General features: G+C 38.3%; 2 protein-coding genes across 3 annotated transcripts in view; one reads left to right on the top strand and one right to left on the bottom strand.

The window, feature by feature from the left end:
• LOC131101348 (oxysterol-binding protein-related protein 10) overlaps positions 1–23,999 on the top strand; it is a 69,714-nt gene extending 45,715 nt beyond the window's left edge. The window contains exons 6-14 of one of the 2 annotated variants that reach the window (XM_058046356.2): positions 3,809–4,049; positions 8,858–8,988; positions 10,759–10,806; positions 15,382–15,531; positions 15,612–16,098; positions 19,333–19,519; positions 21,162–21,344; positions 21,593–21,746; positions 22,897–23,999. In XM_058046356.2, the coding sequence (XP_057902339.2) occupies positions 3,809–4,049; positions 8,858–8,988; positions 10,759–10,806; positions 15,382–15,531; positions 15,612–16,098; positions 19,333–19,519; positions 21,162–21,344; positions 21,593–21,746; positions 22,897–22,941 (1,626 nt within the window). In that variant the 3' untranslated portion in view covers positions 22,942–23,999. The remainder of the gene's footprint in view (positions 1–3,808; positions 4,050–8,857; positions 8,989–10,758; positions 10,807–15,381; positions 15,532–15,611; positions 16,099–19,332; positions 19,520–21,161; positions 21,345–21,592; positions 21,747–22,896) is intronic. The other variant, XM_058046357.2, reaches the window with a different exon arrangement.
• Positions 24,000–25,338: 1,339 nt separating this feature from the next.
• The window catches only part of stt3b (STT3 oligosaccharyltransferase complex catalytic subunit B), a 65,416-nt gene continuing 64,407 nt past the window's right edge, over positions 25,339–26,347 (bottom strand). The window contains exon 17 of the mRNA XM_078791918.1: positions 25,339–25,703. The gene's annotated coding sequence lies outside the window, so the exon portion shown is untranslated. The remainder of the gene's footprint in view (positions 25,704–26,347) is intronic.

Here is a 26,347-nt window from a genome sequence, read left to right as displayed (position 1 = left end):
CATTGAAAATCTGGCATTTGATGCCATTTTTGGATGCTTCTGGGTCCCCTGTTGAGCGTGTGTGAGGTTTCCACTTTTATTTTTGACAGAAAAGTGCTTTAAAAGCAAGTTGAAAAAAATGAAAAAAAAACGACATACTAACCCCTTACGTTTTTTTTTCCAAAAATCACCACATTGAAAATCTGGCATTTGATGCCATTTTTGGATGCTTCTGGGTCCCCTGTTGAGTGTGTGTGTGAGGTTTCCACTTTTATTTTTGACAGAAAAGTGCTTTAAAAGCAAGTTGAAAAAAATGAAAAAAACGACATACTAACCCCTTACGTTTCTTTCCAAAAATCACCACATTGAAAATCTGGCATTTGATGCCATTTTTGGATGCTTCTGGGTCCCCTGTTGAGCGTGTGTGAGGTTTCCACTTTTATTTTTGAAAAAGCAAGTTGAAAAAAATGAAAAAAACGACCCTTACGTTTTTTTTTCCAAAAATCACCACATTGAAAATCTGGCATTTTATGCCATTTTTGGATGCTTCTGGGTCCCCTGTTGAGCGTGTGTGAGGTTTCCACTTTTATTTTTGACAGAAAAGTGCTTTAAAAGCAAGTTGAAAAAAATGAAAAAAACGACATACTAACCCCGTATGTTTTTTTCCAAAAATCACCACATTGAAAATCTGGCATTTGATGCCATTTTTGGATGCTGCTGGGTCCCCTGTTGAGCGTGTGTGAGGTTTCCACTTTATTTTTGACAGAAAAGTGCTTTAAAAGCAAGTTGAAAAAATGAAAAAAATGACATACTAACCCCTTACGTTTTTTTCCAAAAAGTGAAAATCTGGCATTTGATGCCATTTTTGGATGCTTCTGGGTCCCCTGTTAGTGCTGTTGAGAGATGAACATCTTTTTCTCTTGTCGGTCGAGAATCAGGAACTCCATCCTCTCCGGCTTGATGCTTGCCTCAGTAGAATGAATAATGTGCAGAGCCATCCAAACCTCATTGTTTAATACAAGAATACAACTTTGTATCAACATTCATAGGTGAAAAAAATGGAAAAGCATACCCACAAATTTTTATTAACCCTTTCCATTTTCCAGGGTGATTTTTTATGCACTTTGGTGATTAAGAAAAATGAATATAACATACTTTTTCATCAAGAGGCAAAAGGTCACTCCTGGTGTGGCTTTGTCTTTGCATCAGTTGACCACTTGATGGCACTGTTGGCTGACCTTTCCCCTTTTTCCTTTGCAACCAAACTGCTGTTCATGCTTTCATCGATGGTGAATCCATTTTTTAAAAAGTGGTGACATGTTAAAAAGCAACTTCTATAACAAGGACAACACCATGGTGGACATTGTTAATAAAAAAAATGGAAAAAAAAAAGATAAATCCGGTTTTACTTGACCGATTTTGCCATTTAGAGACGGGTTGGCAGTTTGAAGCCATGCTATGCTACCAATTACGCTGCGCCTGTATTTTCCACATAGGCAAGGTTAAAGACTCCTGAGAATGAATGAGGAATACTGAAATATGGAATACTTGCCTCCAAACTGGTTAAATAGCGGAATCTTTCATGTCATGCTTAAAGTACTCTTAGCCATGCATGCTATAAGATTCATACGTGCATGCCCATCACAGCAGCTTCTAAAATAAGTATTGTGTGCCACTGCAGATGTGCCGGTGAAGTGCACGCAGAAGGCGAAGTGTGGGCTGTGAACACATGCAATATTAATGAATGCAAGATTTGCAGCATGATAAAAGCAAGTCGCATTCATTAGTGGTGAGAAAAGGCTTATTATTATTATTATTATTATAAGCCACCAGCAAGACAAGGCTCAGAAGCAAATAAGTGATTCATGCAGGGATGATTCCTCTCGGTTTTGTGTCAACAGGGAGTCGAGCTTAAAAAATGTTTTTGCAGCTTTTTTTAGGCACTTTTAGAGGTGACACTGGGCATCATGCATCATACTGTATTATATAGTACACAGTACACGGTATACACACAGTACACGGTATACACACAAGTATATGTATGAGATGCATGGATGTGCATTTTATTAGTAAGTCACTTTAGTATATTCATTCTACTGCTTTTCCTCACGAGGGTCGTGGGTGTGCTGGAGCCTATCCCAGCTGTCTTCGGGCGAGTGGACTGGTGGCCAGCCAATCACAGGGCACATATAGACAAACAACCATTCACACTCACATTCATACCTATGGACAATTTGGAGTCACCAATTAACCCAACATGCATGTTTTTTTACCCGGTGTAAACCCACGCATGCACAGGGAGACGGTGCAATTCATGTTTTTTACCTGATGTAAACCCACGCACGCACAGGGAGACGGTGCAATTTGGAGTCACCAATTAATCGAACATGCATGTATTTACCCGGTGTAAACCCACACACGCACAGAAAGACGGTGCAATCTGGAGTCGCCAATTAACCGAACATGCATGTTTTTTTTACCCGGTGTAAACCCACGCACGCACAGGGAGACGGTGCAATTTGGAGTCACCAATTAATCGAACATGCATGTATTTACCCGGTGTAAACCCACACACGCACAGAAAGACGGTGCAATCTGGAGTCGCCAATTAACCGAACATGCATGTTTTTTTTACCCGGTGTAAACCCACGCACGCACAGAAAGACGGTGCAATCTGGAGTCGCCAATTAACCGAACATGCATGTTTTTTTTACCCGGTGTAAACCCACGCACGCACAGGGAGACGGTGCAATTTGGAGTTGCCAATTAACCGAACATGCATGTTTTTTTACCCGGTGTAAACCCACGCACGCACAGAAAGACGGTGCAATCTGGAGTCGCCAATTAACCGAACATGCATGTTTTTTTTACCCGGTGTAAACCCACGCACGCACAGGGAGACGGTGCAATTTGGAGTCGCCAATTAACCGAACATGCATGTTTTTTTTACCCGGTGTAAACCCACGCACGCACAGGGAGACGGTGCAATTTGGAGTCGCCAATTAACCGAACATGCATGTTTTTTTTACTCTTTGTAAACCCACGCACGCACAGGGAGACGGTGCAATTTGGAGTTGCCAATTAACCGAACATGCATGTTTTTTTACCCGGTGTAAACCCACGCACGCACAGAAAGACGGTGCAATCTGGAGTCGCCAATTAACCGAACATGCATGTTTTTTTTACCCGGTGTAAACCCACGCACGCACAGGGAGACGGTGCAATTTGGAGTCGCCAATTAACCGAACATGCATGTTTTTTTTACCCGGTGTAAACCCACGCACGCACAGAAAGACGGTGCAATCTGGAGTCGCCAATTAACCGAACATGCATGTTTTTTTTACCCGGTGTAAACCCACGCACGCACAGAAAGACGGTGCAATTTGGAGTCGCCAATTAAGGTAGCATGTTTTGGAATGTGGGAGGAAACCCAGGGTGGAATTGAACCCTGGTCTCCTAGCTGTGAGGTCTGCGCGCTAACCACTCGACCGTCATGCAGCCACCACAAATTAAATTCAATTAAATTAAAAATTAAATTAAAAATTAAATTAAAAATTAAATTAAAAATTAAATTAAAAATTAAATTAAAAATTAAATTAAAAATTAAAAATTAAAAATTAAAAATTAAAAATTAAAAATTAAATTAAAAATTAAATTAAAAATTAAATTCAATTAAAAATTAAATTCAATTAAATTCAATATTATATTTTTTATGTATATTATATTATATATTTTTTATGTATATTATATTATATATTTTTTATGTATATTACATTATATTATATAATATATTATATTATAAATGTATTGCATGACCATCTCCTCCCAGATGATGTCCCAAGCAGAGGGCCAGCAAAAGAACCTCGTCCAGTCCATTGACTCGCTACCCACCAAAGGCCCCCTCTCCTGTCTGGACCAGGACCTTCTCCTGCTCAAAGCCACCTCGGCCGCCACCCTCAGCTGCCTGGGAGAGTGCCTGAACATCCTCCAACAAACCCAGAGCCGTAGCCAGGTGGCGTCCCAGTCTCAGGCCGCTCAGCGCAACCACACAGTCCACGGAGGCCCCATTGGTGAGTCTCTCCCTGGCCCCAGATCAGTGCTCTTAGAGCCCACAACTTCTCCTTCCTCTTTGTCCTTCCTGTCTTCTTGTTCGGAACCCATGAGCAAGGGGCGGCTGGACTGCAACTCTTGTCCCTGCCTGATGGGTCCCATTAACTTCAATGTCTGTACTAAATGTTGCTGATTGGGGAAGCCATGACACGCCTTTTTTTGGTTCAATCCAAACCGAGTCCTAAAATGTAAGCATGAGTGACATGTATGTTTTTGGTTACCAATCCTTGTTGACATAATGATAACCACGCATGTCAAAAATATTTAATATTAATATTTCAAATGACTAATACTCCTCAAAGTATTTCAGTTGTGTCAACACTTCTCTGTGCCTGATCGTAATGGATCCAATAAAGTTGTTTGGATTGAAACCTCCTGCAGCCTGAGGGTGTTTCAATGGCCTGGACACATTGGATTAGGACAGGGGGTGTCCATAGTGCGGGTTGGGGGCCGTTTTTCTTAATTCTTCTTCTTTCTCGTCCGGCTTTTCCCTTCAATCTCCTCCATCCAACCCTGTCTTCTGTATCTGTCTCACCCTCATGTCCTCCTTCATCCATAAACCTCCTCTTTGGTTGACTTTATCTCCAAGGTCTCTAATATATAATGTCCCTATGATCCTATCCATCCTGGTCACTCCCAAAGAGAACCTCAGCATCCTCATCTCTGACATGTCCCAACCATCTCAGTCTGGCCTCTCTGACTTTATCTCCAAGGCCTCTAACATGTAATGTACCTGTGATCCTATCCATCCTGGTCACTCCCAATGAGAACCTCAGCATCCTCATCTCTGACATGTCCCAACCATCTCAGTCTGGCCTCTCTGACTTTATCTCCAAGGCCTCTAACATGTAATGTACCTGTGATCCTATCCATCCTGGTCACTCCCAATGAGAACCTCAGCATCCTCATCTCTGACATGTCCCAACCATCTCAGTCTGGCCTCTATGACTTTATCTCCAAGGCCTCTAACATGTAATGTTCCTATGATCCTATCCATCCTGGTCACTCCCAAAGAGAACCTCAGCATCCTCATCTCTGACATGTCCCAACCATCTCAGTCTGGCCTCTCTGACTTTATCTCCAAGGCCTCTAACATGTAATGTCCTGATGATCATATCCATCCTAGTCACTCCCAATGAGAACCTCAACATCCTCATCTCTGACATGTCCCAACCATCTCAGTCTGGCCTCTCTGACTTTATCTCCAAGGCCTCTAATATGTAATGTCCCGATGATCCTATCCATCCTGGTCACTCCCAATGAGAACCTCAGCATCCTCATCTCTGACATGTCCCAACCATCTCAGGCTGGCCTCTCTGACTTTATCTCCAAGGCCTCTAATATGTAATGTCCCGATGATCATATCCATCCTGGTCACTCCCAATGAGAACCTCAGCATCCTCATCTCTGACATGTCCCAACCATCTCAGTCTGGCCTCTGACTTTATCTCCAAGGCCTCTAACATGTAATGTTCCTATGATCCTATCCATCCTGGTCACTCCCAAAGAGAACCTCAGCATCCTCATCTCTGACATGTCCCAACCATCTCAGGCTGGCCTCTCTGACTTTATCTCCAAGGCCTCTAACATGTAATGTCCTGATAATCATATCCATCCTGGTCACTCCCAATGAGAACCTCAGCATCCTCATCTCTGACATGTCCCAACCATCTCAGGCTGGCCTCTCTGACTTTATCTCCAAGGCCTCTAACATGTAATGTTCCGTTCCTGATCCTATCCATCCTGGTCACTCCATTTATGCAGAAAACAATTTGAAATGGATATAAATGATGAATGAACGGGACAAATGAACATTTAAGGTTACTTTTACGTTCATTGAAGACGTGACCAACGCCAAAGACAATGTTGGACAACACAGGTTTCTCACCTTCAACTGAGAGGGGTTCAATTGTTGCGAGAAAGAAAGAAAGCCAAGAAAGCCAAGAAAGTTGACTAAGTATTTCGAATCTCTTCTGAAAGTCGATTCAGCTACGGGATTGGTGCTCAACCAGTGCAGCACCTGTGACTTGTGGCTTGGTGTCATGAAGCCACTTGTCTCCAGGAACAAGATCAGGGACATTGGTATCCTGCAAAAGGTGTAGAGATTGGACTTTACGAAGACTGGGGTAAAAGTGTTTTCTCTTATAGAATCCCCTTGCTGGTTTCTTGGGGGAAATCTGGAAAAAAAGCTTGTCCAGAGAAGAAAAGGGGATGTTACCATCAGTCCTGTGTCACACAGCAATCAACCAGCCATTCAGCCAAAGGAGTGGAGTGGGCTCACTCATATAAGTATAAGTATAAAGTATAAGTATAAGTCGCACAAAGCCAAAAATGCACAATTAGGTAGAAAAAAAACATACATAAGTCGCACCAGAGTATAAGTCGCACAAGGCCAAAAATGCATAATTAGGTAGAAAAAAACATACATAAGTCGCACCGGAGTATAAGTCGCACAAGGCCAAAAATGCATAATTAGGTAGAAAAAAAAACCATACATAAGTTGCACCGGCGTATAAGTTGCACAAGGCCATAAATGCATAATTAGGTTAAAAAAAAAATACATAAGTCGCACTGGAATATAAGTCGCTCAAGGCCAAAAATGCATAATTAGGTAGAAAAAAAACATACATAAGTCGCATCGCACAAGGCCAAAAATGCATGATTAGGTTTAAAAAAAAACATACATAAGTCGCACCGGCGTATAAGTCGCACAAGGCCAAAATTGCATAATTAGGTAAAAAAAAAAAAAAACATAAGTCACACTGGAGTACAAAGTCGCACAAGGCCAAAAATGCATAATTAGGTTAAAAAAAAACATACATAAGTCGCACCGGCGTATAAGTCGCACAAGGCCATAAATGCATAATTAGGTTAAAAAAAAATACATAAGTCGCACTGGAATATAAGTCGCTCAAGGCCAAAAATGCATAATTAGGTAGAAAAAAAACATACATAAGTCGCATCGCACAAGGCCAAAAATGCATGATTAGGTTTAAAAAAAAAAAATACATAAGTCGCACTGGAATATAAGTCGCTCAAGGCCAAAAATGCATAATTAGGTAGAAAAAAACATACGTAAGTCACACCGGAGTATAAGTCGCACAAGGCCATAATTAGGTAGAAAAAAACATACATAAGTCGCACCAGAGTATAAGTCACACAAGGCCAAAAATGTATAATTCGGTAGAAAAAAAACATACATAAGTCGCACAAGGCCAAAAATGCATAATTAGGTAAAAAAAACATACATAAGTCACACTGGAGTATAAGTCGCACAAGGCCAAAAATGCATAATTAGACAAAAAAAACCATACATAAGTCGCACTGGGCAAAAAATGCATAATTAGGAAAAAAAACATACATAAGTCGCACAAGGCCAAAAATGCATAATTAGACAAAAAAAAACATACATAAGTCGCACTGGGCAAAAAATGCATAATTAGGAAAAAAAACATACATAAGTCGCACAAGGCCAAAAATGCATAATTAGGTAAAAAAAAAAAAACATAAGTCACACTGGAGTACAAGTCGCACAAGGCAAAAAATGCATAATTAGAAAAAAAAAAACATACATAAGTCACACTGGAGTATAAGTCGCACAAGGCCAAAAATGCATAATTAGACAAAAAAAAACATACATAAGTCGCACTGGGCAAAAAATGCATAATTAGGAAAAAAAACATACATAAGTCGCACAAGGCCAAAAATGCATAATTAGACAAAAAAAAACATACATAAGTCGCACTGGGCAAAAAATGCATAATTAGGAAAAAAAACATACATAAGTCGCACAAGGCCAAAAATGCATAATTAGGTAAAAAAAAAAAAACATAAGTCACACTGGAGTACAAGTCGCACAAGGCAAAAAATGCATAATTAGAAAAAAAAAAACATACATAAGTCACACTGGAGTATAAGTCGCACAAGGCCAAAAATGCATAATTAGACAAAAAAAAACATACATAAGTCGCACTGGGCAAAAAATGCATAATTAGGAAAAAAAACATACATAAGTCGCACAAGGCCAAAAATGCATAATTAGACAAAAAAAAAACATACATAAGTCGCACTGGGCAAAAAATGCATAACTAGGAAAAAAAACATACATAAGTCGCACAAGGCCAAAAATGCATAATTAGACAAAAAAAAAACATACATAAGTCGCACTGGGCAAAAAATGCATAATTAGGAAAAAAAACATACATAAGTCGCACAAGGCCAAAAATGCATAATTAGGTAGAAAAAAACATACACAAGTCGCACTAATTACTTTGTATTATTTATTCAGCTTCCCCTATTTGCCATATTTTTTTTTGCATTTTCTAATTTTTTTTTTTGGTTTAATTCTAATACGTCACACTTTGGACATTCCTAGTATAAATGGACTCTTCCAGTGTGGTATTTGCTCATATTTATTACGAGCTGGAGACAATGTAAATGATCATTCTGGCCTTTTTCTCTTCATCTGACCTGAAGTCAGTGAAGAAGCAGTGCCTGATATCTCTCTCTCTCTCTCTCACACACACACACACACACACAATTTCCTGGCGTCTCGCCCGTCAGTGGCATCGCCGCCTTTCTTCAAATGAATGAAATCTAATATTGGCTGTCAGGAGTGAATCTAATGCGATGCGAGTGTGAGGGTCTCCATCGTCCTTGTCAATGTCAAGCCCAGCCAATCTGTCGTCGATGCACACAAATCAATTATCACCTTTCACTTTGATGGGTTTGGGCTTTGACACTTGCTTTTTTTTTGTTTTTTTCCAAGAGGGCAATCCCGTGTGGACGGTATTAAAGTCACCATCAGGGCAGCAGCTGAAGAACGGCGACCTGACTCCTCTGCGCTTGGCTGAACCCTCGCCAGGCCTCAGGGAAAGGAGCCTATCACACGGGGCGGAGGTGAGATGCCATTTTTTTTTCACAAGTTTATCCATGTGATCGGTGTGTGAGTGTGCTAAAACTAAAATGAATTAATATATTATTAGATATTATGCTTTGTCACCTGTGAGTGGATGGATGGAAGTATCAAAATATATATTCATTCATTTTCTACCGCTTATCCTCACGAGGGTCATTTTTCAAAGATCACATTACTAACAGTACTAAATTCATCACACAGCAACTTAACACTCAAATGATTCACTCATTCATTCATTCGTTCGTTTTCTACCGCTTATCCTCACGAGGGTCATTTTTCAAAGATCACATGACTAACAGCACTAAATTCATCACACAGCAACTTAACACTCTGATGATTCATTCTTTTATTCATTTTCTACCGCTTATCCTCACGACGGTCGTGGAGGGTGCTGGAGCCTATCCCAGCTGTCTTCAAGCGAGAGGCGGGGTACACCCTGGAACTGGTGGCCAGCCAGTCACAGGGCACATATAGACAAACAACCATTCACACTCACATTCATTTCACAATTTGGAGTCGCTAATTAACTTAGCATGTTTTTAGAATGTGGGAGGAAACCGGAGTACCCGGAGAAACGCATGCAAGGGGAGAACATGCAAACTCCACACTCGGGTTTCCTAGCTGTGAGGCCTGCGTTTAACCGCTTGTCCACTGTGCAGCTTCAAAATATACATATTGCTATTTTTGGCGACACCTAGTGGCCATAATAATTCATTAGGTTGAACTTGTGATGCAATTAGGCACCCAAATCGTACGATACAAAGTATATGAGACGCTTTATGCTACAGAATACTTTCAAAATACACTACTGCGTTACTACTATAATGGTATAATTGCTGTGTTTATTAATAAATATTGTACTTTAAACCGCAAGTGTTTTAACTAGGAAAACAAAAAAAAATAATTTTCAGTGTATTTTAATTAGTGGTCCACGGGCCGCATATTGGACACCACTGATGCATCGTCAGAAAGGCTCACAGTAAAAGAATGAAATGTGAAATATTCGTCGAATGTGAATGAATGCGGAAGACGGAGCAGGCAGGGTGGTGAGGAGATGATGATGATGATGTAACTAGGGAGCAGGAGTGAGGAGAGGAAGGAAAGGAGGGAGGGGGGGGGATAAAGGAAACCATAACAAGGAAAAAGATGACGTGTTCCAGCATAGGAGGGAGGAAAACAAGATGGATGAATGAAAGAGAATTGGAGTTGAAAAGGAATATGAGGGAGTGGATGATATGAAATATGAATGAATAGGAGAAGCATTGATGAAGCGTATATAATAATTTTGGAACTTTATATGAAAAAATATAGAATTTTAATGTTAGATGGATTATGTTATCTATTTTATTTACATAGATTCTATTTTTGAATAATATTTTTGTGAAAAATAATATCCAACAATTATGAACCTAAGCTTATGGCTTTAAAGTAGAATCCAATTCACCAGCAGGGGGAGCCCTCAGGCAATTGTTCCTTACTGTTGCTTTAAGGCAAGCCCCCCCAAAATCATACCCACTGGAGATATGTCAGAAGATGATGCACGTGGGAGGGCAGGGACGACGTGAGGAGGAAGAGGAGGAGGAGGAGGGTGAAGTAACATCCATGTAGGGGAAAGACGGCAAAAGGAGGAAGCAGTAGGAGGAGACGTCACTGGGACTTACTAGCACCTCCTTGTTTTGGGTGGGAGGTGGGCAGAGAAGCTGCTCACTACCACGGAAGATGTGAAGATGTGCTTTTTGTTTTTATTCTAGATCTTTTTGGAAATGAAATCCACTTGTGTGCAGGTCAAGCAAGGCAGCGTGAGTGTTTGCAATATTGTTTTTAATATGCACGTGTGTGTTTGTGTGTGATTCACTTCTGTGTAGTGTCTTAGTGGGTTTTATGGTGTTGTGTATATATCAGGCGGATTGGGGGGGGGGGGTAACTCTTAATGTGGTAAACTTGTTTATCAGTACCGGTCATCTGAAACAGGAAGTTTAGCATCAACACCGGGGCTTGTTGTCTTTTGGTGCAACGAAACTTCCTCAACTTTTCTAGTATGCTAACATTGGCATGTTAGCATTTCTAGCATGCTAACATTGTCAGGTTAGCATTTCTAGCATGCCAACATTGGCATGTTAGCATTTCTAGCATGCCGACATTGGCATGTTAGCATTTCTAGCATGCCGACATTGGCATGTTAGCATGTTAGCATTTCTAGTATGCTGACATAGGCATGTTAGCATTTCTTTTTTTTGGCATGTTAGCATTTCTAGCATGCCAACATTGTCAGGTTAGCATTTCTAGCATGCCAACATTGGCAGGTTAGCATTTCTAGCATGCTAATATTGGCATGTTAGCATTTATAGCATGCTAATATTGGCATGTTAGCATTTCTGGCATGCCAACATTGTCAGGTCAGCATTTCTAGCACGCTAACATTGTCAGGTTAGCATTTCTAGCACACTAACATTGTCAGGTTAGCATTTCTAGCATGCCAACATTGTCAGGTTAGCATTTCTAGCATGCTAATATTGGCATGTTAGCATTTATAGCATGCCAACATTGGCATGTTAGCATTTCTGGCATGCCAACATTGTCAGGTCAGTATTTCTGGCATGCTAACATTGTCAGGTTAGCATTTCTAGCACGCTAACATTGTCAGGTTAGCATTTCTAGCACGCTAACATTGTCAGGTTAGCATTTCTAGCACGCTAACATTGTCAGGTTAGCATTTCTAGCACGCCAACATTGTCAGGTTAGCATTTCTAGCACGCCAACATTGTCAGGTTAGCATTTCTAGCACGCCAACATTGTCAGGTTAGCATTTCTAGCATGCTAACATTGTCAGGTTAGCATTTCTAGCACGCTAACATTGTCAGGTTAGCATTTCTAGCATGCCAACATTGTCAGGTTAGCATTTCTAGCATGCTAATATTGGCATGTTAGCATTTATAGCATGCCAACATTGGCATGTTAGCATTTCTGGCATGCCAACATTGTCAGGTCAGTATTTCTGGCATGCTAACATTGTCAGGTTAGCATTTCTAGCACGCTAACATTGTCAGGTTAGCATTTCTAGCACACTAACATTGTCAGGTTAGCATTTCTAGCATGCCAACATTATCAGGTTAGCATTTCTAGCTTGCTAATATTGGCATGTTAGCATTTATAGCATGCCAACATTGGCATGTTAGCATTTCTGGCATGCCAACATTGTCAGGTCAGTATTTCTGGCACGCTAACATTGTCAGGTTAGCATTTCTAGCACGCTAACATTGTCAGGTTAGCATTTCTAGCACGCTAACATTGTCAGGTTAGCATTTCTAGCACGCTAACATTGTCAGGTTAGCATTTCTAGCACGCTAACATTGTCAGGTTAGCATTTCTAGCACGCTAACATTGTCAGGTTAGCATTTCTAGCACGCTAACATTGTCAGGTTAGCATTTCTAGCACGCTAACATTGTCAGGTTAGCATTTCTAGCACGCTAACATTGTCAGGTCAGCATTTCTAGCACGCTAACATTGTCAGGTTAGCATTTCTAGCACGCTAACATTGTCAGGTTAGCATTTCTAGCATGCCAACATTGTCAGGTTAGCATTTCTAGCATGCTAATATTGGCATGTTAGCATTTATAGCATGCCAACATTGTCAGGTTTCGCATTTCTAGCACGCTAACATTGCCAGGTTTAGCATTTCTAGCACGCTAACATTGTCAGGTTAGCATTTCTAGCACGCTAACATTGTCAGGTTAGCATTTCTAGCACGCCAACATTGTCAGGTTAGCATTTCTAGCACGCCAACATTGGCATGTTAGCATTTCTAGCATGCCAACATTGGCATGTTAGCATTTCTAGCATGCCAACATTGGCATGTTAGCTTTTCTGGCATGCCAACATTAGCATGGTAGCATTTTTTAGCCATTCTCATAGGTAGGCATTATTATGCTCGGTGTTAACATGCTAACAATGACATGTTAGCATTGCTAATATGAGCATACTAGCTTTGTATCACGTTTGTGGGCACTTATTTTTTTAACGTTTCAGTTGAGTCCAACCACAATGATCATTCTGTTAAATCTCGCATAGACCCGCCTTAATTATGAGATTATGCAAAATATATTCAAAGCATTATTAAGCATGTTTGAGCGACAATACAAACGATAATTATCCTCCATTAAAATTCCGCACTTTATTGTAGTGTCATCATTGAATGACTACCAGCAGAAGTGCCGTGACCTCCTCAACGGCAATTTCCTGTCGCAGTCAAGAGCCCTTTTCAATTAATTAAAACCACCGACCTCATAAGAGTTCTTCTTCTACCGGCTTCCTCCTCTCCTCCTCCTCCTCCTCCTCGCGTCTATAAATAAAACTCCCGAGCAGCTCATGGGACTCCTGCACACGTGCTACCCGTCCTTGTCTTTCGTGCCGATGTGTGATGTGAATGACGTGCCGCGCTCGCATAGAATGAAATATTCAGGTAACGCACAAGCGCTCGTGGCGTGGACGTTTTCCACTTCCTTGCACTTACATGCAATTAAGCAGTAAAAAGGGGAATTTCAGATTGCAGATTTTTTTTTTTTTGTGTGTGTGTCTATTTCCAGCTGCATTGTCGTTAAAATAAGATGTCTTATGGCACAAAGCGAACCAGTGGAGGATGAGTGGGAGCAGAGAGAGTTTTTGTGGCCCAAAGGCTAGAGAGAGCACTTTGTGCATTATACATTAGACTCTTTTATTTTTATTTATTTTTTTGTTCACGGTCCCTGCCAAGCTATTGCAGGAGATATCAAAGGCAGCCACAACTGTAACCATCATGAGATGAATGCTGCTGGGGAAACCAAACAAAGCACACGTCTTCATTCGGCTTTGACCAGCTATGTCCTGTCAAGGCTGAAAAAACAAACAAAAAAACAAGGATACTCAAAGCGGAATATTTGTTTCTACTACGAGATGCTGAAAGTGGATGAATAAGCGGCAGTGAAAAGGTGGTCAGGGTTTGTTATTGACAAGAAAACTATCAAACAGACATATTTTAACAAAAAAGCTTCATTTTCCGACAATGGTAATGGTTTTATTTCATTTGAACATGCATCAGATTACAATTGAATGCATCCCATAATCAGTTCACAGTTCCACATGTCCAAAGAGGAGTAGGAAGAAGCAAAGCTTATTAAATCCTACCCCTCCATCTGGTACTTTTACAATCAGTAACTGTTACATTTGTTCACTTCCTGCTTTCATAATATAGTTTAAGTTTTTTTATTTTGTTATTTTTTTATTTTTAAATATTTAATTTTTTTTAATTTAATTTTTAATTTTTTTTCACAATTTTTTTACTTTTATAATCAGTAACTGTAACATTTGTTCACTTCCTGCTTTTCTAATATAGTTTAAGTTGTTCTTTTATTTAGAATTTTTATTTTTTTTTATAAATTTTTATTAGGATTATTATTTTTTTATTTTTTGTCACGTATGTCCAAAAGGAGTAGGAAGAAGCAAAGCTTATTAAATTCTACACGTCCATCTGGTACTTTTACAATCAATAACTGGTACATTTGTTCACTTCCTGCTTTCATAATATAGTTTAAGTTTTTTTATTTTGTTATTTTTTATTTTTAAATATTTAATTTTTTTAATTTAATTTAAAAAAAAAAATTCACAATTTTTTTACTTTTATAATCAGTAACTGTAACATTTGTTCACTTCCTGCTTTTCTAATATAGTTTAAGTTGTTTTTTATTTTGAATTTGTTTTAAATTTTTTATTAGTTTTTATTATTATTATTATTTTTGTCACGTATGTCCAAAAGGAGTAGGAAGAAGCAAAGCTTATTAAATCCTACCCCTCCATCTTGTACTTTTACAATCAGTAACTGTTACATTTGTTCACTTCCTGTTTTCTTAATATAATTTAAGTTGTTTTTTATTTTGAATTTGTTTTAAATTTTTTATTAGTTTTTATTATTATTATTATTTTTGTCACGTATGTCCAAAAGGAGTAGGAAGAAGCAAAGCTTATTAAATCCTACCCCTCCATTTGGTACTTTTACAATCAGTAACTGTTACATTTGTTCACTTCCTGCTTTCATAATATAGTTTAAGTTGTTTTTTAATTTTTTATTACATTTTTTTTCATTAGTTTTTATTATTATTTTTAATTTTTTGTCACGTACCGAAGTACGAGGTGGTATGACCATACAATAATACTGCGACTTATATAAGACATGATGTAGTAGTTGTATTTTGGCGACACCTAGTGGCTGTAATAAATAATTGCGTTGAGCTTGTGACGCAGTACGACGTATGAAGCCACTGCTGCCACCTGCTGTACGCCGTTGTAACGACACACTCCATTCACAGACAGTCCTGATCTGATTTGACTTTGATGTGGGCAGAACCAAGCTGGGCTGGCAGACATCAGCCCCAGCGAGGAGGTGACGGACACGGAGGACAACGAGGAGGAGGACCTGGGGGTCCTGGACGACCAGAGGAGCGTCATCCTCCACTTGCTTTCCCAGCTCAAACTGGGCATGGATCTCACACGGGTGAGGCTGGGAAGCACTGACCTTTAAATGTCCTTCAGGAAGTTCAGTTTAGTGTTAATTTCCTTTTTTGGGTTTCCTAGGTGGTGCTGCCGACTTTTATTCTGGAAAAGCGCTCCCTGCTGGAGATGTATGCCAACTTCATGGCCCATCCGGACTTGTTCCTGTCAATCACAGCCGGAGCTACGGCCGAGGAGCGCATAGTCCGCTTTGTGGAATACTACCTGACGTCCTTCCATGAAGGACGCAAGGGGGCGGTTGCCAAGAAGCCCTACAACCCCGTGCTGGGGGAGACCTTCCACTGCTCCTGGCAGGTCCCTCGTGATAAAGTCAAAGCAAACCAGGGATCATCCCGGGAACCGGGCCGGGGAACCAACAATTCCCAAGAGGCTGGGGATACAACAGGAAGCGGATACAGGGTCCGTTTTGTGGCGGAGCAGGTGTCCCATCATCCGCCAGTTTCAGCTTTTTACTGCGAGTGCTGGGAGAGGAGGGTGTGCGTCAACGCCCACGTGTGGACCAAGAGCAAGTTCATGGGAATGTCCATAGGAGTGTCCATGGTCGGAGAAGGTGAGTCATTCCTGACCAGGAATTTCCACTTGGAATGAATGTCGGTCCGCAAAATACGCTACAAAGCTGAATTGTGTGTAGATTTTTCAGGATACGATATTTGGGAAGAATACTATTAATTCTAAAAAATATATAAACACATTTTCTACAGGAGTTAGCGTCATGCTAGGTGTTAACATGCTAACAATGGCATGTTAGCATTTGTAACATGAGCATACTAGCTTATTCTTTTTGCAATTTTCATCTATATGAACTTACGCAGACACGCTGTCATGCTGGGTGTTAGCATTTCTACAGGAGTTAGCATCATGCTAGGTGTTAACATGCTAATGTTAGCAATTTTTTTTTGCTGCTTTCATGTGTAGAGCCATATATAAACACTTAGCAATATCATATTAGATGTTAACATGCAATCATGCCAGGTGTTAGCATGCTAATATTGGCATGTTAGCATTTCTATCATGCTAACATTAGCATAGCAGCATTTTTACTCATTTTCATACCTAGGCACTATTATGCTCGGTGTTAACGTGCTAACAATGTCATGTTAGCATGCTAGCTTTTTCTTTTTGCAATTTTCATCAATATGAACTTTTGCAGACACGCTGTCATGCTGGGTGTTAGCATTTCTACAGGAGTTATCATCATGCTAGGTGTTAACATGCTAATGTTACCATTTTTTTGCCACTTTCATTTGTAGAGCCATATTTAAACATTTAGCAATATCATGTTAGATGTTAACATGCAACCATTAGCATAGTAGCATTTTTTTGCCGTTTTTATGGGTAAATTGTTATATGAACGCTAAGCACTATCATGCTAGGTGTTAGCATGCTAACATTAGCATAGTAGCATTTTTAGCCGTTTTTATGGGTAGATGGTTATATGAACGCTAAGCACCATCATGCTAGGTGTTAGCATGTTAGCATTTCTATCATGCTAACATTAGCATAGCAGCATTTTTAGCCATTTTCATACCTAGGCACTATTATGCTCGGCGTTAACATGCTTACAATGACATGTTAGCATTGCTAACATGAGCATACTAGCTTTTTCTTTTTGCAATTTTCATCAATATGAACTTACGCAGACACGCTGTCATGCTGGGTGTTAGCATTTCTACAGGAGTTATCGTCATGCTAGGTGTTAACATGCTAATGTTACCATTTTTTTGCCACTTTCATGTGTAGTCATATTTAAACATTTAGCAATATCATGTTAGATGTTAACATGCAACCATTAGCATAGTAGCATCTTTTTGCCGTTTTTATGGGTAAATGGTTATATGAACGCTAAGCACTATCATGCTAGGTGTTAGCATGCTAACATTAGCATAGTAGCATTTTTAGCCGTTTTTATGGGTAGATGGTTATATGAATGCTAAGCACTATCATGCTAGGTGTTAGCATGCTAACATTGGCATGTTAGCATTTCTATCATGCTAACATTAGCATAGCAGCATTTTTAGCCATTTTCATAGGTAGGCACTATTATGCTAACAATGACATGTTAGCATTGCTAACATGAGCACACTAGGATTCTTTTTGCAATTTTCATCATTTCTACAGGAGTTATCATCATGCTAGGTGTTAACATGCTAATGTTACCATTTTTTTGCTACTTTCATGTGTAGAGCCATATATAAACACTTAGCAATATCATATTAGATGTTAACATGCAACCATTAGCATAGTAGCATTTTTTTTGCCGTTTTTATGGGTAAATTGTTATATGAACGCTAAGCACTATCATGCTAGGTGTTAGCATGCTAACATTAGCATAGTAGCATTTTTAGCCGTTTTTATGGGTAGATGGTTATATGAACGCTAAGCACTATCATGCTAGGTGTTAGCATTTCTATCATGCTAACATTAGCATAGCAGCATTTTTAGCCATTTTCATACCTAGGCACTATTATGCTCGGTGTTAACATGCTAACAATGACATGTTAGCATTGCTAACATTAGCATACTAGCTTTTTCTTTTTGCATTTTTCATCAATATGAACTTACGCAGACACGCTGTCATGCTGGGTGTTAGCATTTCTACAGGAGTTATCGTCATGCTATGTGTTAACATGCTAATGTTACCATTTTTTTGCCACTTTCATGTGTAGTCATATTTAAACATTTAGCAATATCATGCAACCATTAGCATAGTAGCATCTTTTTGCCGTTTTTATGGGTAAATGGTTATATGAACGCTAAGCACTATCATGCTAGGTGTTAGCATGCTAACATTAGCATAGTAGCATTTTTAGCCGTTTTTATGGGTAGATGGTTATATGAACGCTAAGCACGATCATGCTAGGTGCTAGCATTTCTAGCATGCTAACGTTAGCATAGTAGCATTTTTAGGCACTATTTTGCTCGGTGTTAACATGCTAACAATGACATGTTAGCTTTGCTAACACGGCTTTTTTTGCAATTTTCATTATTAGCATGGCAACATTAGCATGTTGGCATGCTAACACCCAGCATGCAATTAATTATACTAGCATTTTTACCATATTTAGAGAGAAGCACTTGGCGCTATTATGCGAGGTGTTAGCATTTTAAGATTATTAGCATTCTTTAAGTCATTTAAACCCTTCAATAGTATGTTTTTGTAGGATTCATATGTAAGATGTATATCACAATATGGGCGGAACTATGTATATGTAGCATCTGCACATACCCTGGTTTTTATGTTGTGTTGGAAGATAAATTAGCGTTTTTTTTTTTTTTTCAAATTAATGTTAAAAACTTACGCCAAAATTTGCCAGGCTTTTTAAATTGAAAGTTGTCTTATGAGTGTCTTATGTTAACTAGAAAAAGTGCATGGTACTGCAATGCTGTTATTATCCACTAGAGAGAGCCAGAGGACCCAGAGCCCACAGGGAGGCTGACGTCACTGCAGCACTCCATTTTAAATTTGTGTTGGTAGATGGTCATTTTTAAACAATCTTGTTAGACAAGTATAAAAAGTTAACTAGGCCTATCTTGGACTATGAATTTTCATCGTTAAATATGATTTGTTAGATTTTCTCAATTTTTATAAATTGATTTTTTTTCAAAGAAACACTGTAAACATGGTAGGTGTGCAACCACATTACCTTGATTTATTTAGTGACACCGAAAGCAAGACAAAAAAATCTTAATTAGCAGCCTGATTTTTTTTGCCTTAAAATATAACTACACATTGAAATTATAGTAAAGTACTGACTCAGCTGTTTGTTCACCTTCCTTCTCCCAGGCGTTCTGTCCCTCCTGGAGCACGAGGAGGAGTACGTCTTCTCGCTGCCGTCCGCCTACGCCCGCTCCATCCTGACTGTGCCCTGGGTGGAACTGGGGGGCAAAGTCTCCATCAATTGTGCCAAGAGCGGCTACTCGGCCGCCGTCACCTTCCACACCAAACCTTTCTACGGCGGCAAAGTACACAGGTGAGTGTGTGTTTGGGATCTTAGGTTGTAACATTATTAGAGCCCTGTCGACATGAAATAACACCCCTACAGGCTTAATTCAGACTAAAGATTAAGTAGTTTCACATTAAAAAAAAACTAATATCAGTGATAGACCATATTCAACAACAAAATACTAGTAACCACGCTAATGAGGTCAGGATGTTTGAACAGTGAAGTAGCGAGGGGCGACTGTATGCCAAAATGTAAACACAAAATATGAATGCATACTGACTGAGATGAACCACGAAGAGACGAGGTAAGACGTCGCCGAAGGTTTCTGACTGGACTACATTCATTGATGTGGAATTAGATCAGGAGCTCGGTGAACTTGCTTGATATCTTTATATTTAATTATATTATATTTATCTTAGATTATATCATATAAGAATATATTATCTTAGATTATATAATCTTAGATTATATATTATCTTAGATTACATTATCTTAGATTATATTATCTTAGATTATATTATATTAAATTATATTATCTTAGATGATATTATATTATCTTATATTATCTTAGATTATATTAAATTAAATTATATTAAATTATGTTAGATTATATTAAATTATCTTAGATTACATTCTTAGATTATATAATCTTAGATCATATTATCTTAGATTATATTAAATTATATTATCTTAGATGATATTATATTAGATTATATTATCTTAGATTATATTAGATGATATTATCTTAGATTATATTATATTAAATTATATTATCTTAGATTATATTACATTATATTAAATTATGTTAGATTATATTAAATTATCTTAGATTACATTATCTTAGATTATATTAAATTATCTTAGATTATATATTAGATATTATCTTATTAAATTATATTATCTTAGATGATATTATATTATCTTAGATTATATTAAATTAAATTATATTAAATCATGTTAGATTATATTAAATTATCTTAGATTACATTCTTAGATTATATAATCTTAGATCATATTATCTTAGATTATATTAAATTATATTATCTTAGATGATATTATATTATCTTATATTATCTTAGATTATATTAAATTAAATTATATTAAATTATGTTAGATTATATTAAATTATCTTAGATTACATTCTTAGATTATATAATCTTAGATCATATTATCTTAGATTATATTAAATTATATTATCTTAGATGATATTATATTAGATTATATTATCTTAGATTATATTGATGATATTATATTAGATATTATCTTAGATTATATTATATTAAATTATATTATCTTAGATTATATTACATTATATTAAATTATGTTAGATTATATTAAATTATCTTAGATTACATTAAATTATCTTAGATTATATATTAGATATTATCTTATATTAAATTATATTATCTTAGATATTATATTATCTTAGATTATATTAAATTATATTATCTTAGATTAAATTATCTTATATTATATTAAATTTTATTAGATTATATGATATTAAATTTGCCTATTCAGCCTCCCAGGTATGTCCTATATAAAGTGTTATATGTCTATTGCGTCCTCATTGTGACACATGTTGACTAACCAAGCAAGTGATCTCCATCCCCTTGATGAAGACAGGAAGTTTTTACTAAAAAAAAAAAAAAAACATGTTTCCTCACATCAGAGTAACAGCAGAGGTGAAACACAACCCGACCAACACCATCGTGTGCAAAGCCCAGGGCGAGTGGAACGGTACGTTGGAGTTCACCTACAGCAGCGGGGAGACCAAAGTCATCGACACAAACAAACTCGCCGTCACCAGGAAGAAGATGTGCCCGTTGGAGAAACAGGGACGCACCGAATCCAGGTAAGAAGTTATCGTCGTGCGGTTCTACTCAAGACGTTTACATACACTCAGGGAAGTCAATGTCTTATCTATGATGGATTACTCCAATGTACACAAGGTGAGAATAATACACAGAAATACATTGTAGTAATGGGGAGAAGTTTACATTGTATAAGAAGAATCCTTCCTGTGAGCGTATCTAAACGTCAGGGCTGCAAATGCCCATGTTTGGAGGCATCGGAGTGACACTGGATATGTTTTTTTTGGAGGCGGTTATGGCAACATGTGACCAAAGCCCTGAAAGACGGCAACATGGATGAGGCGACAGAGTACAAACATCAACTGGAGGAGCAGCAGAGGCAAGAGGAGAGGCAGAGGACTTCTGAAAACAAAACATGGACACCCAAGTACTTCACTAAGGAGGTAGTACTTGTACATAATTACCATTACATTACCACTCAAGTGTGGACGACCAAAGTGTTAAACATTTTACTTGCAGGGCGCTGCAATGCTATCTGTCCACAAGAGGGAAGCTGACGTCATTGCAGCGCTCCGGCAACAATAACCAATTAATTGCTTTTCTGGGACAAATATTTTATTTATGTGGACGACCAAAGTGTTCAACTTTTTAGTTGCTTCCAGGGCGCTGCAATGCTATCTGTTCACCAGAGGGAAGCTGACGTCATTGCAGCGCACCGGCAGCAATAACCAATTAAATTACTTTTCTGGGACAAATATTTTATTTATGTAGACGACCAAAGTGTTAAAACTTTTTAGTTGCTTCCAGGGCGCTGCAATGCTATCTGTCCACCAGAGGGAAGCTGACGTCATTGCAGCGCTCCGGCAGCAATAACCAATTAAATTACTTTTCTGGGACAAATATTTTATTAATGTAGACGACCAAAGTGTTAAAACTTTTTAGTTGCTTCCAGGGCGCTGCAATGCTATCTGTCCACAAGAGGGAAGCTGACGTCATTGCAGCGCTCCGGCAACAATAACCAATTAAATTACTTTTCTGGGACAAATATTTTATTAATGTAGACGACCAAAGTGTTAAAACTTTTTAGTTGCTTCCAGGGCGCTGCAATGCTATCTGTCCACAAGAGGGAAGCTGACGTCATTGCAGCGCTCTGGCAGCAATAACCAATTAAATTACTTTTCTGGGACAAATATTTTATTTATGTAGACGACCAAAGTGTTAAAACTTTTTAGTTGCTTCCAGGGCGCTGCAATGCTATCTGTTCACCAGAGGGAAGCTGACGTCATTGCAGCGCTCCGGCAGCAATAACCAATTAATTGCTTTTTGGGACAAATACATTATTTTATTTATGTTAATTTGTATTGGTACTTGCCTTGTATATTTCAGTAGCTTTCGAGTGTTAAGTTGCTGTGTGACGAATAACGACCTCCTGTGATTTCCAATGGGTTTTTTCATAGCTCATGATTGGCTCCTGTCAAATAACGTATAATCTGACTTTTTCCTCTAAATTTAGTGGGTGCATCTAATTCTATGTGATCCAGTTCTAATTTGATGTGATTGGTTGTTCCTAACGGTATGCTATGTGTCGTGCAGGGTGAGGGTTGGATCTACAACAAGCCTCTGTGGAAGTCAACCTGACACACGCACCTCTTTTTCTTCTCATGGGACACTTGAGCAGTGACGCCCACCCTCACCCTCGCCCCCCCCCCAGGAGGTCCAACATGGGTAGCAGCAACCTTAAACTGGATCCGTGGACTCCTCCCTATGTCGCCATGGAGACAAACAGGAAACAAGCAAACGGTGCCAAAGGGAATGTGGACAAAAAACATTTTTTGTATATTGTTATTAGACGACTAGAGTTCTTCTATTTTTCACTTTCTGGCCTTTTTGCACACTCACCATAATCAAGTGTGTTGTCTTATCAGATCTTTCAGTTTGTCTTATCATCCCGTTAGCATTCACCTCAACACCACAAGTCCTTTATAAAGCACTTTGACCAAGAGAAGAAATGTACAATTTTATACCTTAGAGATATTTCAAATCAGGGTGTTCACTTATTACTTCTATCGGAAAAATCACCAATACAAAATGCGGATATGAAATATGAATAACATTGACTTTGATCTTAAGTACCTGATTGTGTGTATGTGTGTGCATTGAATGTATACACACCTACCTTGTTAGATACTCTGTGTGCTTTTTCTTGTATTATTTATAGTTTAGCATCCATAAAGGCTGTCCTCTCATATCTTGTGTGCCTTTAGTGGAAAAAAAAAAGGGTTTCTGTTAAATTAATTATTGGAACATAAAATTTGTTTGGTAAGCTCATTGATGCGGGTCAAATGACCTGAAAGCAAAAATAGTTCTACATCATGGCTTAGGGGAAGGATACAAAAAGCTGTATTAAAAACACTATCAAAACATATTTCCTAGGCGCTTTGATACACATACTTATGCTAGTTCCTTCAATAACAACAACAACAACGGCGGCGACAACACTTACAGTGTCCGCCCTCCTTGGGATGGCTGTATCTTCCAGCACAAGACGTGTGCTCCAGTCCTGAGGTAAAAAAAAAAATGCAGACGGCAAACAAGCGTCTTGTTGAGTCTTTGTAGCAAAATGGAGCGCTAGGTATCCGCTCTTTCATCGGTGAATGACAAGCAGCTAGCGACGTGTCATGTTAGCTGCGACAATAATATTATTATGTAAATGGAACACTGTCGCCGTTTTTGAGGGTTTTTGCGAGCGCTTTAGCATAAATTTCCCATGACGTCTGTTGTTAGCTAGCTCATTAACTCGTTTTCTCGCGCTAGAATGCACAGAAAAGGGAAATAAATGTGTTCATGTTTCACATAAAGATTGTGAATGATGGGCAAAGTGCACTTCCCCTTTAAGACAATTTGGATTTTAAATAAATACATTTTTTTTAAGTAATCGAGTCAAAAATACTCATGAACAAAAAGTCTATAATTGGAATATTACAAGAACAAAAGCGGCAGTTTTACAGTAAGTCGGAATAGTCCTAACTTTGTCAAATAATTCAAAAGGAAAAAAATATATTACATGAGTTAAGTAAAAATATTATGCGGGGGTGGGGCCATCATGCTGTAGGCAAAAAAAATGTAAATAATTACAAGCAAAAAGCTGAATTAAAAGTACACAAGAATACTGTTGGAATATTACAAGAATGTAACAATAGTTTTGTATTAGGTTGTCATTTTATGGGAATAAAGTCGGAATTTTGGACAATTATTTCATTTAAAAGAAAAAGGGGGAAAATTTTAATATTAAGGGAATTATATAAAAAATATTTTAGATGCCGGAAGCCGATAAACGGGAAGTCTATAATATAGAAATAATATTGGAATATTACAAAAACAAAAGCGGCAGTTTTACAGTAAGTCAGAATACTCCTAACTTCTAACTTTGTCAAATAACACATTCAAAGAAAAAAATACATATTACATGAGTTAAGTAAAAATATTTGTAATTATGTGGGGGTGGGGCCAGAGACCTGTAGGCAAAAAAATGTAAATAATTACAAGCAAAAAGCTGAATTAAAAGTAAAAATACACAAGAATACTGTTGGAATATTACAAGAATGTAACCATAGTTTTGTATTAGATTGTCATTTTATGGGAATAAAGTTGGAATTTTGGACAATTATTTAATTTAAAAGAAAAGGAGGAAAAAATTTTAATATTAGGGGAATTTTATCAGAAATATTTTTAAATGCCGGGCTCCGATAAACAGGCTGGGTTCAGCCCCTTGGGATACACTTTGGAAAAGGTGAGTACATAATATGGTGATGCCATCAATTTAATCCATTTTTTGTGGTCATTTTAATAACTATTCTTATTTCAATAACCTATTTCATACATGAGTATAAAATGAATGTTACTTACCGATGTTGACAAAACTGTAAAATGAATAAACGGATGTTATTTTAAAGTCAACCGCATTCACCCACCATCAAATGAACCACGTGCTCACCAAGACTGATGTCCTCAGTCAATGCTGCCCCCTAGCGGCCACTCTTTGTATCGCAGCGGCCGCAATAACAACAACAACAAGATACTTTCATTGAATTGTATATTTAAAGATGACAGAACAAACAGATCAACAGTGTCAACGCTGAAAGGAAAAAGAAGTGTCAAAGAAACATTGCATCAAAGAATAACCCCCCCAAAAAGTAAAAACCTGTCAGGGACAGACGGCACTGAGCGACAAAAAAAAAAGGAAAGTGAAGGAAGGGGGTTGTTTTTGTCACTAACCTGAACAAATGTGAAAATAAAATAGAAATAAGACAAAATAGGAGGGCACAGAACTTCACATCACATTAAGGCTGGCTTTGCACTCGTTTGGAGGCAAGCTGTGACTGACTTGATGCTTTGGAAGCCTATAAAAAGCACAAAGACAAAAAAAAGGTAAAACCAAGAAAAGCAGGAAGTACATTTGTACGGCGTGTTAAGGATCAACCAAATTTCCTTCAGTCCTAAAGATATAGTTGGGATTTTTGGACATGAAGTAGTCTGACTTACCCATCGTCCCACACTTCGTCAGTCAACAATTTGGGTCGGTTTTTGTTGAAGAAAGTAGTTCCAGCTAATTGGTGGGGGTCAGAAAAGTATCCCTGCGCGCTACACAGCTTGTCCGTGATTGACACGTGCGCTTAAACACTGTGAAACACGGACCAAAAAGTGATCTTTTTTGACTTTTTCTTGTCAAACTGCATTTTACTTTAGTGACCCCCCCACCAACTAGCCGTAAGTACTTTCTTTAACACAAATAATATAAACGAGAACTCAGGGACTAAGTGGTGCTTCCGATGAGGTTGTCATACTACTTCCGGTAAAAAAATGGCAACTATCCCTTTAAGACATGACAACTATAAAGTTACCGTATCCAGTAGCACATCCCGAACCAAAAAGTGATAGTGAGACTTCTTGTCAAACCGCATTTTGTTTCGAGAAGCAAACGCTTTACTTTTAGACCCCCCACCAACTAGCCATAAGTACTTTCTTTAACACAAATAATATAGAC

Source organism: Doryrhamphus excisus, linkage group LG7 (assembly GCF_037039965.1).
Source record: "Doryrhamphus excisus strain RoL-2023G ecotype Guam linkage group LG7, RoL_Dexc_Guam_v1.1, whole genome shotgun sequence".
NCBI lineage: Eukaryota > Metazoa > Chordata > Actinopteri > Syngnathiformes > Syngnathidae > Doryrhamphus > Doryrhamphus excisus.
The sequence above is the reverse complement of the archived record's forward strand: the minus strand, read 5'-3'. Positions and strand labels throughout refer to the sequence as shown.